Source organism: Astatotilapia calliptera, chromosome 11 (assembly GCF_964374335.1).
Source record: "Astatotilapia calliptera chromosome 11, fAstCal68.1, whole genome shotgun sequence".
Taxonomy (NCBI): domain Eukaryota; kingdom Metazoa; phylum Chordata; class Actinopteri; order Cichliformes; family Cichlidae; genus Astatotilapia; species Astatotilapia calliptera.
The window spans coordinates 21,473,549-21,493,606 of NC_137432.1; the positions used below are offsets into that span (position 1 = coordinate 21,473,549).

Consider the following 20,058-nt stretch of genomic DNA (forward strand, 5'->3'; position numbering starts at 1 on the left):
GGATTGTGTGTTTACGTTTGCACTTGTGTTCAAGCTGATGGAGAAGCTCCTAGCAGGTACAAGAGGTATCGTATGAGAAGGCCACATACGTGAAAGAAAGCACGCAAGCGCACAGTTATCTCTGATCCCTGCTGCTACAAATGGAGTGGGTTGGAGGAACAGCTTGTAATCCAGCTTTTGTTTTGTAGGCGCCTGTTTTGCATTCTTATCTGTTTATATATGCATTTATTAGATTTCCTCAAACAGCAGTTGGAGAGGTATGTGAGAAAATTGGAAGTCCCCGTCAGAGTCGTGAGGATGGAGCAGCGGTCCGGGCTCATCCGCGCACGCCTCAAGGGAGCGTCTCTCTCCACTGGCCAGGTGTGTGCGCATGTCCACATACGAGACATCCACAGCAACTGCTCTCCATATTGTGTTTGCACTGTAGATTTGTCTTATGTTTTCCCTCCATGTTCTCAGGTCATAACCTTTCTGGATGCTCACTGTGAATGCACAACAGGATGGCTGGAGCCTCTGCTTGCCCGCATCAAACAAGACAGGTAAGGCACACAAACACGAAAGATACGCAGACCATTGGCAAGCCTGGAAAAGAAAATCAATAAAGTATTGTTGAGCCTGCAGGGGGCTTGCCCTTGTGTTTATCTTACGCTTAATTACTCATTCTCTGTTTACTGCTACCCGTAAGCAGGTATACACACACACTCACACCAGCACATGGAGAAAACGCACAGGGTTTACAAAGGTGTAATGAGAGATGAGTGACAGCTGGTGAGAAGTTGGTTCTGGAGGTGACACATCTTGCAGATGAGCTTTTAGCCTTGGTTGATGTCCACCCAGGGTTATGAACAGCAGGTTGATGTACTGTGTTTGTGTGCTGATGTCTTTCTGTTTACTGTAGGAAAACAGTGGTGTGCCCCATTATCGACGTTATCAGCGATGATACCTTTGAGTACATGGCAGGCTCTGACATGACATACGGAGGATTCAACTGGAAGCTCAACTTCCGCTGGTACCCTGTACCTCAAAGGGAGATGGACCGACGCAAAGGAGACCGCACGCTGCCTGTCAGGTGGGTGGTACACACAGCAAGATGAGTCTTTAAATTTCATTGCTATTATCCTTTTCATACTTATAAAACAGACTGACAGCAGTTTCTATGCTTCAAGTTAAGTCTTTTCATTTTACCAAAGGACATCTATGACCCTGGGCTAGTCCTGACCTAACTAAATTCTGCAGAGAGGCCCTTAAATCTTACCCTTTGATCCATGTAAACTATTACTTTTGCCATACAGTCACAGCTGATACCACAGTCCTCCTACTGCAACCCTCCATCCTTTGAAACAGTTTGCTCCATCTTTCAACCTGAAAATGAGTCCGACACTCAAAAGCCACTAAATTTGGTACACCCCATCAGAATAGGGAGAAAGGGTGATTTAAGTGACTTTGAAGGAGTATCTGCTAAACCACCATCTGGTTTACACAATATAGAGCAAAAAGGAGAAAACGGTGAGTTTAAATTATCTGGGGAAAGTGCCTTGTTGTTGCCAGAGGTCAGAGGAAAATAGACAGACTGCTTTGAGCTGATAGGAAGGCAACAGTAACTCAAATGACTAAGGTATTTTGGAAGATATGCAGAAGAGCATCTCTGAATGAAGCAGATGAGCTGCATCAGCAGAAGACAACACCGGGTGCAACTCCTGTCAGCTAGGAACAGGAAACTGAGGTTACAGTTTGCTTGTGTTCACCAAAACAAGATTGGAAGATTGGAAAAATGTTGCCTGGTCTAATGAGTCTCACTTTCTGCTATGACATTCAGTTGATGATAGGATCAGAATTTGGTCTGAACTAGAGATGGACCGATCCGATATTACGTATCGGTATCGGTCCGATACTGACCTAAATTACTGGATCGGATATCGGAGAAAAATAAAAAATGTAATCCGATCCATTAAATATCACGAAAGCACCTCACAAAACTTGCAACACGCTGTAACTCACCTCAGAACGTTAGCACGTCAGAGCAGTATGCATCACGTGATAGAGCGGCTGTGGCATGCGGGACCTGTCGGTGGTCTGGATAGCATTTGGAGCTTCGCTAGCAACCCAGCATTTCATCTCCGACAAAGTTATCCCCGAGAGAAGTAAAGCAAGTGTGTAAGTCCATCTCTGAATGTAAAGCATTCCTGCGTTAAGCTTAACAAGCGATATATGGAGCGACTGCCTCTCCTGCTGCTACTTCAATCATGAAACTGCTTAACGATCAGCTGATCGGCTTTTCTGTCGCGAGTCCGTCTCTCTAGTTTGTTTTTGGCCCACTTTGCACCAGAAAGAGTAAACCAGCGGCTGAACAACAGCAGCACGTTTAAGCTTGATCAGCTATTGTTAGAATGTATTTAATATTACTTTCTACTCCAGGATCTTTTTCTACGTAGCTGACGCTGGTAACTGTGCAGGGGCGGATCTAGCAAAGTTTAGCCAGGGGGGCCGATAGGGCATTAACAGGGAAAAGGGGGCACAAAGACATACTTTTCTTTCTTATTCTCATTTAAAATGTCTAGCTTTTAATAAATAATTATCTGACACCCAAAGTTTTAATTTGATGTAAAATGAATAGAAGTCAATTACTGTATATAGTAACTATTAAGTCTAATATATATACCCTAGTAAGCTATAGTACTTTTTCCTTTGGGAAGGTATCATCTGTGCAGTCTGCAATTTTGTTGAAGAAAGATGTTGAATCTATTTAATATTTCTTGAAAAATAATTGATTTCTGTGCATTTTTTTTCACACTGCATCAAATTAAGGTTGATTACGTCGATTAAGCATCATGAGGTGGAGCGTGAGGGGTGGTTCCCTATTTTTTATTTATTTATTTTTGTTGTTGCTGGGAGTTGGAACCCTATTAGTTAGGTTGCTTAATATTTATGCTAAGTACTCTTTAAAATACCAGAATAGGGAGGATGGTGTAGGTTTAAGTTTATTAGATTGATCAGTATTGCTGAACTATGAAATCTTTTTTTTTGCATACAGGTATAACAGAATAGCTTTAGTGTAGTTGTTGTTTTAAACTTGAGTATGAACTTATACAAAATGCAGCAAGATATTTAAAAAAACAGTTTTGTTGATTAAAAAACACTATATCGGATTCATATCGGTATCGGCAGATATCCAAATTTATGATATCGGTATCGGTATCGGACATAAAAAAGTGGTATCGTGCCATCTCTAGTCTGAACAACATGAAAGCATGGATCTATCCAGTCTTATATCAGCATTCAGGCTGCAGGTGGTGATGTAATAGTGTGGCAGATGTTTTCTTGGCAAACTGTTTTCCCTTTAGTACCAACTAATAATCATCAAAAACCAAAGCCTACATGAGTATTGTTGCTGATCATGTCCGTCCCTCTATGACCACAGTCTACCTATGCTCTCATCACTGCTTCCAGCAGTTCACGATAGTATATTGCGGCATTAAAGCCAAAAGTTTATTTTGTGCAATTGCATATGGACACGTTTACACACAGGAAGCAGTTATCTTTTCCAAGTTGCAGTTGATGAACACAGGTTACCGTTTCAGGATACTAGTTTATTTCTGTATTTCACACTCGCTTTTGTCAGGCACAAAGACACAGAAACAGCACAGCGGTTGAAAGCAAACAGCAAAGTGTTTGTTTTTTTTTAATCTTTCTTATCATGACTCAAAGGATAGATAAGCCTCATCCCGTTCATAGATGTTTTAAACACTGACACCTGCTTTTACGTAGAGAAGGAGCCACCCAGGACCTCTGCTCACACTGTGAGCTCCGGGCTGCCCAGTTCTGCATAAAACTCACTGATTGTGATATGTCGCCTAAAGGCCTTTACATTCTTTAATCAGAAACACTTAGGCACTGCGCCTAAGCCTTCCTATAGCAGACAAAAATCCTGAACTCTTTATCTTTTTCAATCCCTGTTTATTCTATGGCTGCTACAACAGTGTATATGTTACCATTCAGTTTGCTGCTGCAGTTCATCATAAGAGGTTCTCAAGGCAGGAATACTGAAAGAATAGAGTGAACTTTCCACTTCTGTTCAATGCAAGATGTTTATGTAAGATTGTGTTTTTTGTTTTGAGGGGCTTTTTTTGTTGTTTGTAGACCTTGGAACTAAAATCAAGAGCTTATTTTTGCCTGTCTATCATCTCTTTTTCCTGCTCTTGTTTCTAAGCATGCTTGATGCCAATATTCAAGGTCACACACACACACATAATGTAGCTTATGTAACACCCCGCGCCCCCGATTTCGGTTGTTTTTCTCAGTTCTGCTTGACAAAATTTTCCTCAGGGTGTCTTTTAAGTGGCCTAAAAAACAAAACTGGGTTGTTGTGTCAGGGCAGAAAATTAATTTCCACTAATGACACGATTTACATAAAAACCCTGTTCTGCCACAGAGCGCTTTCACATTATTGCACGTATGGAGTTTGCAGAATGAAAAAAACTGTAACGAATAATGCTGATGTGGTTTCAAGCTTCCACGCGTGCATTTGCTGGGGGAATTTCTCTTCATTAGACGATGCAAACTGCAGGTCTTTTGCTGTCACTCTCTGAGGAGCTGCATATGTTGACAGCAGAGGAGGAAATCAGCAGCTAAGCTAGTTATTATGGGCTCATCTACCTTGTAATTTACGGCAATGTGCAGAAGTCTACTCACTTGGGAAGGTTGTATTTGCCACTGTTGGACTTTAAAAAAATACAACAAACAGAAAAGATCTGAAGAAATTCTCTGAACTTGCTAAATGTGTCATTTTGATATTGTATGCTTCAAACACAAAGCTGAGTATTACCTGCCTTTTGATGCTTTATACAGTGGCAGTGTTTGTTTATTTCAGTCTTGTGATATGTTGAGATGATGAACCACGCTTTTATGTACGTAAGGGCCGGTCCCTGTTTAGATAAATGACTTTAATTAGAATCCAGGATTTGCTGTAAATTAGTGGGTTTTCTTTGTTTTACTGCGACGTGTTTGAGTGTCGTAGAAAAAAGTGATTTATTGTAAGCTGGGGCATTTAGAAAGCTTTGATATCTCTTCAGGAAAAAAGGAAAGGATACATAGATCTGTTGTGTTGGCTTCGTCGTTATTGTCTTTTGTTATAAAGCCACATTTTACGAACTGTTTGACGAACTGTTTTTCCATTTCTGGGTTGCTTATTATTTCCCGCTCTTAGCCAATTGCTGGTCATACACCATCAATCTGTGCACGTTCAGGATATGTTTGTCTGTTTGTGTTCTTGTAAGAGATTTTAAGCAAAAGCGAAAACAGGCAGTGGAGAAGAATAAGCTCTAAAGAGGAGGAAGCCGTTCTGTAAGCGGGAGGGAAAATGGAAAGAGGTCTCGAGGCCGTTTAACTCTGACATGACTGTCACAGCAACAGAGAAGAGAGGAGAAAAAACAGGAAATCAGCAAATAACAGGGAGTGAGAGGAGTGAAATATAAAACCCTGATGGAATGTGTACATACTGGATGACCTTTAAAAGGCCGGCCGTCAGTGATTTAAGTGGCACTAACCTGCCTTTCTCCTAATTTACCTTTTCTCTGATGTCTCTGTTCAGGACTCCCACCATGGCAGGCGGCTTGTTCTCCATAGACAGAGATTATTTCCAGGAGATTGGCACATATGACGCAGGCATGGACATCTGGGGAGGAGAGAACCTGGAAATCTCTTTCAGAGTGAGTGAACACACCCACTGACAACTGACATGACTCTATTCTTCCATTCAGAAGTGTCAGCTAGGGTTCAAAAACACACACAGATGTTACACCTCTAGATTGACTTCACTGAATAAATTGTTGACCTGACTAAGACTTCGTCAGACGTCATCCCGGCTGGCGTCGAGTCAAATTTATTCAGACTGGCACAGCACAGCCGTGACCAGTCTGCGTCATCCATCTCCCAGCTGAGTTCACTGGTCTGTCTTAGCTCGTTCAGCGCCCAGGACTTACAGTGTGTCTACTCTGCAATTTATTCTCTAAATTAGTGTTGACAAGGCTTGTTTCTCATAGATTTGGCAGTGTGGCGGGACGCTAGAGATTGTCACGTGCTCTCACGTGGGTCACGTCTTCAGAAAGGCGACGCCCTATACGTTTCCCGGAGGAACGGGACAGATCATCAACAAAAACAACCGGCGTCTGGCAGAAGTTTGGATGGACGAATTTAAAAACTTCTTCTACATCATCTCTCCTGGTGAGTTTTGCCACATTTTGTGTGTTTGTGTGTGCGCGTGTTTGCGTTCATGTATGTGCTCGTGTGTGGAGGTTAATCTCTGTGACAGGTGTGATCTATCCATTAACCCGCTGACTGCGTGATATTGCAGTGGTGACCCAACAGTGCAGGATGGGGGGAGGCGGGGAGTAATTTCACGCTACAAAGCATGCGTTAACTTGCATGAACACACACACACACACACACACACACAAGCTTGCAGCAGAAAAGCAACCAAAAGAGAAGCAGAGCTACTGAAATGAAGAATATTTTTAGATGCGAAGCACCTCATGGAACACATTTATACCTCTCTCACTTTTGTTGACAGGGGGCGCTCTTCTGTCTTTCTTACGCTTGTTTCAATAACCTGACCAGTTGTATAATAGAGGTCTTACAGAGCTGGAAGAAAGCATCAGCCCTAATTAGATCAGTTCCCGGGCATAACAATGAGATCATAATTCAGTTCTGTTTTATTGAGTTTTATTTATATATCACCAAATCACAGCAACAGTGGCCTCAAGGCGCTTTATATTGTAACACTACAGTAATAGAGAGAAAACCCCAACAATCAGACGGCCCCTATGAGCAAGCACTTGACAATAGTAGGAAAGGAAAACTCTGTTTAACAGGAAGAAACCTGCAGCAGAACCAGGCTCAGGGTGAGGCAGCCATCTGTTACGAGTTGGAATTAGACAAGGAAGACAGGACAGAAGAGAGACACAGATTAATAATAACTAAGAATTAAATGCAGAGTGGTGTATAAAGAAATAGAGTGGAAAAAAGTGATTAAAGTTAAGAAGAAACACTCCAGCCCTAACTATAAGCTTGATCAAAAAAGAAAGTTTTAAGCCTAATCTTAAAAGCAGAGAGACTGTCTGTCTCCTGAATCCAAATTTGATGAGCTTTTAACCTGAATGGATACATGAAAGCACAGATATAAGGGAAAGTTATAGTTGTAATAGTGGCCCAAAGTTAAAAGACAAAGCTAATAATTGAAGTAATTGAGTGCATGATTTCCCATGGTCCCGTCCTGCTGACTGAGTATGTAAAGGTACTGTACTGAAAAAACAAGAAGTGGACTGTCTTGCTAGACGGGCCAGACTTCACTGAATTCAAGCCAAAGGGCCGCACCGTTTCTAAACACAATTCAATCATAACTCAACAAAATGATATGAGTAGCATCTCAGCGTTACAGGGTTTTTGTTTTTTTATTTGTAAGCATAAAACACATAAGTAGAAACTGGACCTCCACAGTGTGCTAGCTCCATTTTCGATGTAGTTACTATCAGTTATTATATGAAAAAGATGATTGACCTCCATTGCTCTTCATCAGGCACTGTTGTTGTCATTGTTGGGTCATTTTCAGCCCAGGTGTTACAGCTTACAGTATTTCATGTTCTTTTCCAAAAAAAAAAAAAAGCGATTTAGCAGTTTTGAACGTTTGGCTGCTTCAGATCAGCATGTGGGTTTTTTCTGCTCAATCCTAACACAGTTTAAATAAAGCTTATACACACGGGGGGAATGGCAGCATGCAGTGTTTTGTTTGACCTTTTTGTGTGTGTGTGTGTCTGCGTGTCCAGGTGTGACCAAAGTAGACTACGGTGACATCACGTCTCGCACTGCTCTGAGGCAAAAGCTTCAGTGTAAACCCTTCAGTTGGTACCTGGAGAACATCTACCCTGACTCCCAGATCCCTCGGCATTATTACTCCCTGGGAGAGGTACACTCGCTCACACAAGCAACACTTGAATCTGTATGGATCAAACGGTGTGGGTGTATATTCAAGCAATGAACCTGCTTCCTGTGTGTTTGGCTCAGATCCGTAATGTGGAGACTAACCAGTGTCTGGACAACATGGCCCGCAAGGAGAACGAGAAGGTCGGCATTTTCAACTGTCACGGGATGGGAGGCAACCAGGTAACAGAGAAATAACAAAACGCTGTAACTACACATGAATTAAAGTGTAAATGTTGATCACTGTTGACATCAGAGTTATTCTCGGCACAAAAAGAGAGAAAGTCTATGGGTGATGTGTGCAGGTTTTCTCCTATACGGCCAACAAGGAGATCAGGACAGATGACTTGTGTCTAGACGTGTCCAAGCTAAACGGACCCGTCATGATGCTCAAGTGCCATCACCTCAAAGGCAACCAGCTCTGGGAGTACGACCCTCTGGTAAGTGGAAGACATAATAAAAAAAGCATTTTCTCAAAGTGATTCTGAAAAGCTGGTTAATATGTTCATCACCTGGACTGTTAGAAGTCATTATTATCATCTTATTATAAAAGCAGCCTGAAAAGCCTTCAGTTAAACCACAACACTACAGTTAAAGATCATATTTCTCCCATATTAGCTTCTCTTCAAAGTTTAAAATCTTCCTGTTCATGTATAAAACCTTGAACAATCAAGGTTTTGCCTACTAGGGGTAATTCTTATTTCTTTTTTCTGAACTGAGGGGTTTCTGTCAGATTTCATATTTATGCCTGCTTCCAAAATAAAACAACAGCCAATGAGGGTGATCTCTGCCTGTACAGCTTACCTGGGCTACCAGTGGGAAAAACATTTCTAATGGTCGACAGAGCATTTCTGTAGGTTTGGAAACTCTACATTAAGGGTACAGAGGAGGTCATCAGATGTTGTCTTTTTGTGAAAACTGGAAGCTGGTGTCAGGTGACCCTGAAGACTTCCTTAATTATGCAGCAACAGGCCTAGGATGCTGGGAGGTTCCCATGATGCACTTTGTCTTCTTCACCACTGCTGTATTTAATCATTAGTAATTATTAAACTCTGGTTCTCTCCCATAGTGTGTCCTTCGTCCTGCCTCTCTCTTTCCTTCTCCCTGACTGTTGGGGTTTTCTCCTGAATGCTGTAGGGTCGTACCATTATACTGTAGGTTTATAGCTTACAGTATAAACACACTGAGGTTATTGTTATTGGGAGTTGGTGCTATATAAATAAAACTGAATTAAATTGAATACTGTGAGCTCTCACAAAGGTCTTGACAGGCACAGAAAATAGTTCATTTACAGCAGGAAAACCTAGGACGTTAAATTCCCTTCCAACTGTATTTTTAAGGCACTTTAAAACAACAACGGCTGACACAGTGATGTATATTAGAAATAAATAAAATAGAAAGACAATAAAATATAATGGGCACAGCTCTGCTCTGCTGTGCTCTGCGACACACTGTCGACCTGTCCACGGTGTACTCTGCCTCTCACCCTTTGGTAGCTGGGATAGGGTACAGCCCACCCAGCACGATAAACAAGGATTGATGGACAGTAAAATGGAACTAAAGGGTGCAAAACGACACAAGTAAAAATGACCATCATACAATAAAAAGCAAATGAGATCAATGTGTCACACTGGGTCAAAGCCCAAAGGGTATAGACAGTATATTGTTGGGCAGTGTAGCTTCCTGTGAGGGTCCCGGGTCTGAAACCTAGTGAGTTTTGAGGTTTATGGACTTTGTAGTTTTATGTTTCTTGGTTTTGTTTGAGTTTACATTCATGCAATTTTTCCATTGTTCTGTTCTTAGTGTAGTTAGTCTCTAGTTTTGTATATTTTCTCTTTTGTGTCAAGTCTTCATCACCCCTCTTGTTAGGTTTGTTTAGTGTTCAGTTTTACTTCCCCCAGTCTCAGTTCCCCCCTGTGAGTTTCAGTTGTGTTCCCCACGTGTATCTGCCCCAATCACCCTTCTCTGTATTTATAGTTGCAGTCTTCCTCTTTGTCGTTGTCTGATCGTCTGTTTATCCCTGGTTTTGCTCTGTGTTCCTGTTCCTTTCCCTCATTAGCCTGTATTCCCCAGTGTAGACTGATTTTTAGTTCCTAGTTTTCCAGTTTTCCACTTTTTGTTTACCTTTTGCATTCAATACCAGCTCACTCTAAGTTCACCTGTGCCTGCGTCCTGCCTCTTCACAACATGTAGTCTCACAGAGCCTATTTAAATTGCAAAGACAATTTAGTCCATTACCAAGGAGCCGCAATAGAAAATGCTCTGAAAGTTATAAAAGCTCATTCTGATTCTTTCAGAATGAGCTTTTTCCAAAGCTGGAAAATGCAATATAAACAAACAAATAGTCACATTGTTAAAAATGCAAATTAATGTTCATGTAAATTCACATAAACACGCTGCTTTGCAGCAGTTTACAGTTAACTGTGAGCAAATCTATCAAAATGGATTTTAAATTAAAATATAAATAATGAATCTTTTCTAATCCCAGTGCACGTAATTCAACCTAGCATCATTTCTTGCCACAGTTTGGAGATATATCATCGTTGACTCGTTACCCAACCCAACCACAGCATTTACACCACAGAGAGCTAAAACTGAGCCTCATAGACTCGCACAGCAGAATTTGATATTCAAAGTATAACAAAGTCCATGTGCTGTTTTAACCAAAAAGACATTTACATGTTCCTTTAAATGAACCTTTCTAAAGAGTGATTTGTGTTTTTGTGCTGTGCAGAAGCTGACCCTGATCCACGTCAACAGTAACCAGTGTCTGGACAAGGCCAGCGAGGAGGACAGCCAGGTGCCCAGCGTCAGAGACTGCACGCACACACGCTCCCAACAGTGGCTGCTCCGCAATGTCACACTACCAGAGGTCTTCTGACCACACTCCTCACACTTCCAAATGCGCACATTCACACACACAGCGGCCCAGAATAAGAAATAAAGGCGAACGGATGTGATTTTTTTTTTTTTTTTTCCAGCACCAGGAATGAAAAAGACTTCCCTACACTGGGATTTGGGAAGGAAGGAGGACAGATTGGACGGTACTACCTCTGCCGGACGTCAGAGGGAGGAGTGCGTACAAGCCTCCTTAAAGCGAGAAGAGAGAAAAGCCTCCCTCTGAGAGAGACGATGGCTGTTGTTTTACATTCATTTTGTTTTGGGGGTTTTTTTAAAGAAAAAAGAGATTTTAACCGCGGAGAGTTGACTCGCTCACATGCGCGAATACGAGGAACTAACTGGTGGAGTCATCACAGCTTCCCCCGGACAAAGCAGTCCACCGCTCAACTCATCACTTAACGTTTACTGACTGCCTCTTACGAGAGTGTGTGCACTTATTTGTGTGTGTGTGTGTGTGTGTGTGTGTGTGTGTGTGTGTGTGTGTGTGTGTGTGTGTGTGTGTGTGTGTGTGTGTGTGTGTGTGTGCGTGTACTGAGATGAATGTATGCTTTGAGAAGGGGACTGAATTCCTTGTTGATTTTCTTTCTTTTTTCATGTTTGTTTTATTTAATTTTTTATGGATTTTGAAAATGTACTCCTGTGAAGAAGGTTGTGCACGTGTGCATGTGTGAGAAGCTGTGATGTGTGTGTGTGTGTGTGTGTGTGTGTGTGCGTGTGTGTGTTTGTGTGTGCGTGTGCGTCAGAGCCAGTCCTATGGTCTTGCAGCAGTGTGTGTCTCCCTCTGGTGTTACAGTTTAGCATTTCATCTTACAGGCTGACGCCTCCGTGCAGAGGGACGACGCATACACACAAAAAAACAAACAAAACAAGAAAGCGATCACGAGGACCCGACGTCTGCCGTCAGCAGAAATCTAGAGATAGAGAATTATGATGTTTGTGATATCTTAAGATTTCTATGTCCAGTTTTTACATGGCTTGTCTGTTTCTACTGTTTCAGTAACCCTAGTTTGTCTGTACGTCTCTGTTGTCTTTAAAGATATTTAACATAGAGCTAACACACACACACACACACACACACACACACACACACTCAGAGGATACATGAGTCTGTTACTGATGTTCACTGCCTATTGTAGTGTTCAACCACGTGGATCTCCCCAGTAAGGCACTACATTGCCACACATAAACACACAGACAGACACACATGCTGTATACATATAGGAAAAAGGCTGCCTAAGCCTGATACTTCAGTCCATTTTTGTCATATCGTCTTCTCAATGACCTCTTAAAGAAAAACAAAAACACTCCAAGGGCTTCTTTCCTCCAGCGGAGTGTGTGGATGTTTGCATTTGTGTGGGTGTGAGCGTGTGTTTCTTCAGTACTAATCCCAGCCCATTAGCTCCCTGTTTACTAGAACAAACGGCACTCCGATTCCTCGCTATTGGACAAGCAAGCACCCGTAGCGTAGACTGGCAGCAGATTAGCATACCCCTGCTTCCTCCGCCGTACTAAAGGAGCAAAACGCTGTTATTTTTTACACAGAGCCGGGTTCCCTGCACTCCCCCTGCGGACATATCTACAGCAGGAACGTGGCACCGCTATGAGAATTAATCAGGGACAGAATAAAAGCTGTAGAGAGCCAAAAGGAGGGAAAGGGTTGAACTGTGTGATTACAGAGAGCACAGCAGATGACATATCATAATCCATTACTACATTTCTCTCACTTGGCAAGCGCACCTGCAGCATTTCACTATTCATATCTCAGTCAGAGGTAGACAGCGTGTCTTTTTCATTTCCACTATCACGCCTTCTTTATTCTTATTCTTTGTTTTTTTGTTGTTGTTTTTTTTAATCGCTTCTGCCGCTGCGAGTCAGGGCACCAGAGGTGATTTCAAAAAAGGATTTTTAAACATTTCAGCTTCCTCCAATGGAGGAAGGGTTTACACAAAGGACACGACATCAGTTCATCTTCGCCATGGACATGGCAGTGAGTGGAGGCCATCAACAGGTTGTTTTTTTGGGGTTTTTTTTTCATGTCTGATCGAGTGACTGTGGTGAAGACGTGAGAGTTTTTTTGATTGTAGGACAGACGGGGGAGCGTATCGATTGTTCTAAATTCGGGAGTCGGGTTAAGGGGTGGGTTTGAAATGAACTGACATGTCCAGGCTTCCACACTGAGCTGATCCAAATGTAGAAAATAAAAGTGAAAACGTTTACAGAAAACTTTGAGGTGCCTGGTGATTTCTGCCTCCTTCTGTCTCCACAGACGCACCACAAACCCTAACCCTTAATTACGTAGCCCAACCAATACTGAACTTTTACAATGATGTTTATAACCGAGAGTTTAAAAACATCTAGCACTTAATTAAAAAGTAAGTGTGCAGACGCTCAGTAATGTCATAATTACATATACAAAAATGGAGGTTCGTTGTCTGTGTCTTGAAATTTGTGTCTACGGTTGGTCTCCCCTGCCAAAACACATTTTTATTTACTTTAATATATTTCTTTTTTACTTTATAAAAAAGTGGCTTTTTTTAATTGCTTTGAATTGTGTATTGCAGTTTATTCTTATGATGCTTTTCCTGATCACTGGAATATTCCATTGCTCGCCATGTGCACCGTACAAATAACTCACTTGTGTGAAAAGGCAGGTAATAACTTGTGGGATCTTAAGCGCCAGCTGCTTTTTAAATTCCCCACGTTCCCCAAACTAAAATGGCACAGGAGTTCAAACTTTGGACACATTGCACAGTACTGTATTTTGCACAAACTGCTGTCCACAACGATGAGTTCACTGTACTTCTTACTGTTAAACTGAGGAAATCTCGGGTCCTGGTAGTCATGTGCTCTGGAAAAGTTAATGATCCAGAGTTCCTGGATCCAAATCTGCTCTGATGTCCGTGAGAGTCATGGATGTGGAAACGGCTAGGTCCACCTCACAAAGGCCCAGTGCCCTTATTCTGATGGGTAATAGCTAATTCACTGACACTAGGACCCACACAATATTACAGATAGCGGAGAGTGGTTTTAGTGCAGCTGCCCAGTATAGATTAGCTCAAAAGCTCTAGAACAGGGACGTCAAACTCATTTGACATTGGGGAGCCACATGCAGCCACTTGACCACTAAAAGTCCTGTTTGTATCAACGTAAAGAGATATTTTAGTATTAGAAAGAAAAGCGCAATGGCAACAGTACGTCTCAGTTTCTCTGCATAACAAAGAAATGCTGCTGCAAACAAATGAAATCTCACTACGACTCTTTTGGGCTTAAATAAATAAATGTGTTTTTATTAATGACAGAAAATCTCCTACTTTTAAAATGACTACAGGTCTTATCCTACTATGGATTTAAACATTGAAAGTTTTTAAAACTGAACATTTTTAGTAATATAATAACAAAAGTTTTTGATTTCCTTCAAGAACACTTTTTTATAGTATCTGAAATATTTGCTGATTCTAGTTATTGCTATCATAGTTTTTATTACATATTGATTATGTTACATAAGAAATCCTGAATTAACAGTCTGTTGCCAAACCCCTTGAAGAACTGAGTGGTTAAAAGATGGAAGCGTATTCACAGACTCCACTGTTCACTGGGTCTGAGCTGAGATCGGCGCTGCTGGAGACACTGGTGGGTGTTGAAAAGATACATTTCTGCTCTGCTAGAAGTGCTGCAGGAGCGGTGAGTCTGGACCGAAACATCAAGATAAACCTGTGGGGAAGAGGCTGTCCTCGGTCCTGTTCATAAACACCGCAGGGTAGTGTGAATGTAGCCGAGTCGGGCTGCAGAGTGTTTTGTGGAGAGTGGATTATTTAAATTCCTCCACTTGATCTGCTGAATTATTCATTTGTCAGGATTAGGCCCGCTGAGAGCCACCAGGAAGACATATTAGACAACAGCGCGTTGCATACTCATCTTTGATAAACGCGGCGATGGAATTTGTTTCCTGAAAGCATCTCTGTGGTAAATAAAGCACCGGGGCGAATTCATAATAGCGCAGCTTCTCTGTCTTCAAGAAGCAGAAAAAGACAATCAGCATCTCAAAGTTTTGTGGTTTTGACAAAAGTGAGATTATGAATCTCTCAGCTGGTCAGAGAAGCAGAGGCTCAGGAGCAAATCTCTCTGCTCACGTCAGGTCCAGCCTGAAAGGAGACGCCTGTGCTGTGGTTCTGAAGTGATTGTGCCGTTCAGGAGATTTCGAGCTCGCAGAGACTTTGCTCCAGTTTATGTGCAGCGTTGTGAGTTCATGGGAGCTACGGGAGGAGTCTTTGATCTGAAGAAGTGAAGCTGAATTGAAGCCCAGAGGGAAACCGAGAGAAAAAACAGAATATTGAAGTGCGCTTTGAGCAGCAGAGTGAATTTATTAACTTAGAAGTCTGCTCATCAAATGTGTTTGTTTAAGGCTTTTGTTGATTTTTATCTATGGAGTCGTTTTTTTTCTGTTTTCTGTTTTGTTTTTTAACCAACACGCTACATTTTTGGATTTTAAATCCCATAATTATGCAGAGGGAGATGTTGCAGATGTTATTGAAGTGCTGACTTTCAGCTTTAATTCAAGGGGTTTAACAAAAGAAGAATTGCATTAACGGTTTGGGAATTACAGCTCTGTTTATACACAGTCCCTCATTTTTATAAGAAATGGGAAAATTACCATAATTATAAGAACTGCTTTTAGTCTTGGACTCACAGACATCACCGGGTGCTGTGTTACATCTCTGCCAGGCCTTTACTACAGTTTCTGCTTGTCTCTGGGTCTCTCTGTCTTCAGTTGTGTATTTAGTAAATGAAAAGCATGCTCTACTACAACTCTTCAGTTACGATTCATGCACACGCCATTACAATTCCTCCACCATGTTTGACAGATGATGTGTTATGGTCTAAGGATCTTGGACAAAAAAGTGTCTGGACTTCTTTAAGTTTCTTGAAGACACTTCTTAAAGAAGTCCTGATGCTTTTCTTTCCGAGCTCCTTGGACTACGATGACCCGGATGACTGAGAACCTTCACAGACATGATGTGTTATGCTTCACATCATGAGCTGTTTCTCTCCTGCATTCACACTGATGACACTGTCTCTTGATTGGAGACCCCCTCAAGAGTGCTGCTGACTCAGTTAGATGTTGTGAAGTTGCTTTTCTTAACCAGAATTCTGTTATTGTGCACTTCAGTTGTTTTCTGTGGTCTTCCAGACCTTTTGGAGTTTGTCGGTGCATTCATTCTTTGTAAGGATGCGCTAGATTGTTGTTTTGGCCTCGTTTAAAGTTTCTGACAGAATTAGTTTTTGTTTGTCAGCCTAATGATGGGCTCTTTTACTTGCACTCGACATGTATTTGGACCTGATATTGAGATTTCCAATGAAAAGACAGCAAAAAAAACCGCAAGTTTAACACTTAACCAAGTGTTTAACACTTAAACCAAGGTAAGAAAAAGAAAATCTGTTTTCTCAGTTTGGCCCAGGACTGAATGAATTCTGTTTGTTTTTTAACAGATAAACAGTGTAAACCCTGGAAGCCTGTGGTTTCAGTGAAGATCAGCAGTCTGGTGGGGGGGATTATATCTGCTGTCATTTCAGATGTCACTCTGTGCCTTTTGCTACAGCACATCAAATGCTGTGCGGTCTGCGTGTGTTTAACACTGACACTTTAGAAACCACCTTTATCAAGTGGAATTAAATTACATATTTTCATTTTATGAAGAGCTTCTTTTCTTTCCAGTAACAAACAGGAAAAAACCAGTGTTACGATTTCACTATGATTTAAGAGCGTGACGACAGGGATTTAATCAGTGTGTTTAAATAGACCGACTGTTGGCTTCAGCAGCAGCCGGAAAAGTGTGGATTTGATATTTATTCTGTCCATCTGTCCTGAGCTTTGCTGACACATTGACAATCTGTAAAGCCTTCACAGAACAGATGACACGATCTGACTCAACTCACACAAACACAGAGGGAGGATTTCATGTCTGTTTATTCAGGAACTTTATTCTTTCAGCTTCTTGGCTACTTGATTTCCACGCAAATCCCCCCCATCTTACTTTTTAGACAGGTACTCATATGTTACCAGTAATTCACTGCTTGCGATTGACTCTTTCTCAAATGTGTCTCAGAACAAAAACAAGTTCAAAAAGAAGAAAAATTCCACATATTTTAACATGAATTTTCGAGACTAATATCAGACACTGTTTGCTCATTGATCTTTTTCTGCCCTCTCATTCAGCAATCACACAACCCTCCACACAAGCTGAGTTAATGTTTGCTTGAACTCCGTGATTTTTGCACACGCAGTAGGAACAAAAGCCAAAGCAAATATTTTCTTTAAAGAACAGATCTGACTTCATTTGAGGGCTTAAAAATTAAATGATTCATCACTTATATACACTGATACGTGGCTCAGGGGGTTGGGAATCGCATCTGTAACCGGAAGGTCGCCGGTTCGATCCCTAGGCTCTCTGTCCTGGTTGTTGTGTCCCTGGGCAAGACACTTTACCCTACCGCCTACTGGTGTTGGTCAGAGGGGCCGATGGCGCGATATGGCAGCCTCGCTTCTATCAGTCTGCCCCAGGGCAGCTGTGGCTACAACTGTAGCTGCCTCCACCAGTGTATGAGAGTGAATGAATAGTGGTATTGTAAAGCGCTTTGGGTGCCTTGAAAAGTGCTATATAAATCCAATCCATTATTATTGACTGCTGCCATGATTCTAGCCTACGTCACAGCGTCATGTGCGCCTTTTACATCCAACACAAAAACTGCAGTCGTGGTGCTTTCGATTGTACTCAGAACTCGGAAATTCTGCCTTCCGAATAGGAAGATGTAGGCAACACCAGACTGCAGATGAGCTGCATACAGGGCTGGACTGGGACAAAAAATCGGCCCAGGCATTTATAGAGACCGGCTCACCATTATAGGAAAAATCATAAAGCCTTTGAATGAAAACAAACACTGTTGTGACAGTGATGTACACTGTTCTGATGGTATATATATGCATCAATCTATCAATCGTTTGTTGTAAAACTCAGATAATTATTTTTTTAAAGCTAGATATTTTAAATGAGAATAAGAAAGAAAAGTACTTCTTTGTGTTGTCTCCCCGTTAATGCCCTACATGGACCCCCTGGCAAAACTTTGCTAGACCCGCCCCTGCACAGTTACCAGCTGTCAGCTAAGTAAAAAAAGGATCCTGGTGTTGTTTGTCTCTCAGAAACAGTTCATAACTTCCCTTCAACTCATTCATGTCACCTAAAAGGTAAACCTGTTTCTCCATCACCTGTTCAGCTCTGATGATTCAGTAAGGACGTCTCCTGGTTTCATCTTCATGTTTCCCTCTCACCACATAACCAAACCGACATCATGACCAGCAGCTTTACAGCTGTGGCTCCAGCAAACATCAGCTGATACTAGAAATTAATATTAAATAAATTCTAACAACAGCTGATCAAGCTTAAACATGCTGCTGTTGTTTAACACGACCTCCACTGGTTTATTCTTTCTGGCGCAAAGTGGGCGATAAACAAACAAGAGAGAAAAGCCGATCAGCTGATCATTGATCAGTTTTCATGATTGAAGTAGAAACAGGAGAGGGAGGGGGAGAGGATGAGAGAAGAAGAGGCAGCTGTGCAGCAAAGACAGAATAACTCCAGCTTTGTGTCTTTTTCATTGTAGCTGAAGTCCGGGACAAACTGCATTCTTTTTCACCTCAATACGAAACGCGTAATATTTTCTCTTAGGGGACGGTTGGCAACTCTAATAATTAACCTTATGAACAAAATAAAGTTCAACATCAGTAACATCATAGCACCCACCCAGCTGTATAGAAACTCAGTCAGGCTCGCTAGTACCCAGTATGAAAAAGTCAGCATAACGAAAATAAACTCCACCTAAACTTGGTTCATATCTGACCCAGATGGACTGCAGGTTATAACTTCTTACCTGAAGTTCAGTTCACACTTGGACCAGCGGCTGCCTCGGGTCTCTGCTCCTCCTGCCTCCCCTTCCCTCATCCACCTGCTGGCCTCCACCGCTTGCTGATGTTACTGAATCTGTGGAAGCTCCGCGACAGCCACCGCACGAAGTAACGAATAACGAGCCTATCTAAATCCCAGTAACGACTAACACGTTCCTGATTTTGGCATAATAACTAGTTACCGTGCTCGTTACCACAATAATAACGTCGTTGCTGTAACACGTTACTTAATAACGCGTTAGTCCCAACACTGGTGATAACACATTTCAGATAAACATTACACATATACAGGGTGGGCCTTTTATATGGATACACGGTAATAAAATGGGAATGGTTGGTGATATTAAAGTCCTGTTTGTGGCACATTAGTATATGTGAGGGGGCAAACTCCTCAAGATGGGTGGTGACCATGGTGGCCATTTAGAAGTCGGCCAACTTTTGTTTTTTCAATAGGAAGAGGGCCATGTGACACATCAAACTTATTGGTAATGTCACAAGAAAAACAATGGTCTGCTTGGTTTCAACGTAACTTTATTCTTTCATGAGTTATTTACAAGTTTCTGAGCACTTATAAAATGTGTTTAGTGTGCTGCCCATTGTGTGCTGCCCACTCTTCACACACTGATAGCATCACCGCAGGAGAAATGCCAGCACAGGCATCCAGTATCCGTAGTTTCAGGTGCTGCACATCTCGTATCTTCACACCATAGACAATTGCCTTCAGAAGACCCCAAAGATAAAAGTCTAAGGGGGTCAGATCGGGAGACCTTGGGGGCCATTCAACTGGCCCACGACGACCAATCCACTTTCCAGGAAACTGTTTATCTAGGAATGCTCGGACCTGGCACCCATAATGTGGTGGTGCACCATCTTGCTGGAAAAACTCAGGGAACGTGCCAGCTTCAGTGCATAAAGAGGGAAACACATGTAGCAATTTCAAATATCCAGTGGCCTTGAGGTTTCCATTGATGGAGAATGGACCCACTATCGTTGTACCATTCACATAAAAGTTTGCCTCATCACTGAAGAAAATCTTCTGCGTGAACTGAGCGTCCTGTTCCAATTTTTGTTTTGCCCATTCTGCAAATTCTGTGCGCCGATCTGGGTCATCCTCGTTGAGATGCTGCAGTAGCTGGAGTTTGTAAGGGTGCCATTTGTGAGTAGCTAATATCCGCCGAAGGGCTGTTCGACTAATGCCACTCTCCAGTGACATGCGGCGAGTGCTACGC

The 20,058-nt window shown here is 42.0% G+C and overlaps 1 protein-coding gene across 5 annotated transcripts in view; it reads left to right on the forward strand.

The window, feature by feature from the left end:
- galnt1 (UDP-N-acetyl-alpha-D-galactosamine:polypeptide N-acetylgalactosaminyltransferase 1) overlaps positions 1 to 13,095 on the forward strand; it is a 56,705-nt gene extending 43,610 nt beyond the window's left edge. For all 5 annotated transcript variants that reach the window (XM_026183851.2, XM_026183850.2, XM_026183849.2 and 2 more), the window contains 10 exons: positions 233 to 360; positions 460 to 539; positions 899 to 1,069; positions 5,588 to 5,705; positions 6,039 to 6,219; positions 7,818 to 7,957; positions 8,056 to 8,154; positions 8,277 to 8,411; positions 10,706 to 10,843; positions 10,953 to 13,095. In XM_026183851.2, the coding sequence (XP_026039636.1) occupies positions 233 to 360; positions 460 to 539; positions 899 to 1,069; positions 5,588 to 5,705; positions 6,039 to 6,219; positions 7,818 to 7,957; positions 8,056 to 8,154; positions 8,277 to 8,411; positions 10,706 to 10,843; positions 10,953 to 10,964 (1,202 nt within the window). In that variant the 3' untranslated portion in view covers positions 10,965 to 13,095. The remainder of the gene's footprint in view (positions 1 to 232; positions 361 to 459; positions 540 to 898; positions 1,070 to 5,587; positions 5,706 to 6,038; positions 6,220 to 7,817; positions 7,958 to 8,055; positions 8,155 to 8,276; positions 8,412 to 10,705; positions 10,844 to 10,952) is intronic.
- The last annotated feature ends 6,963 nt before the right edge of the window (positions 13,096 to 20,058 follow it).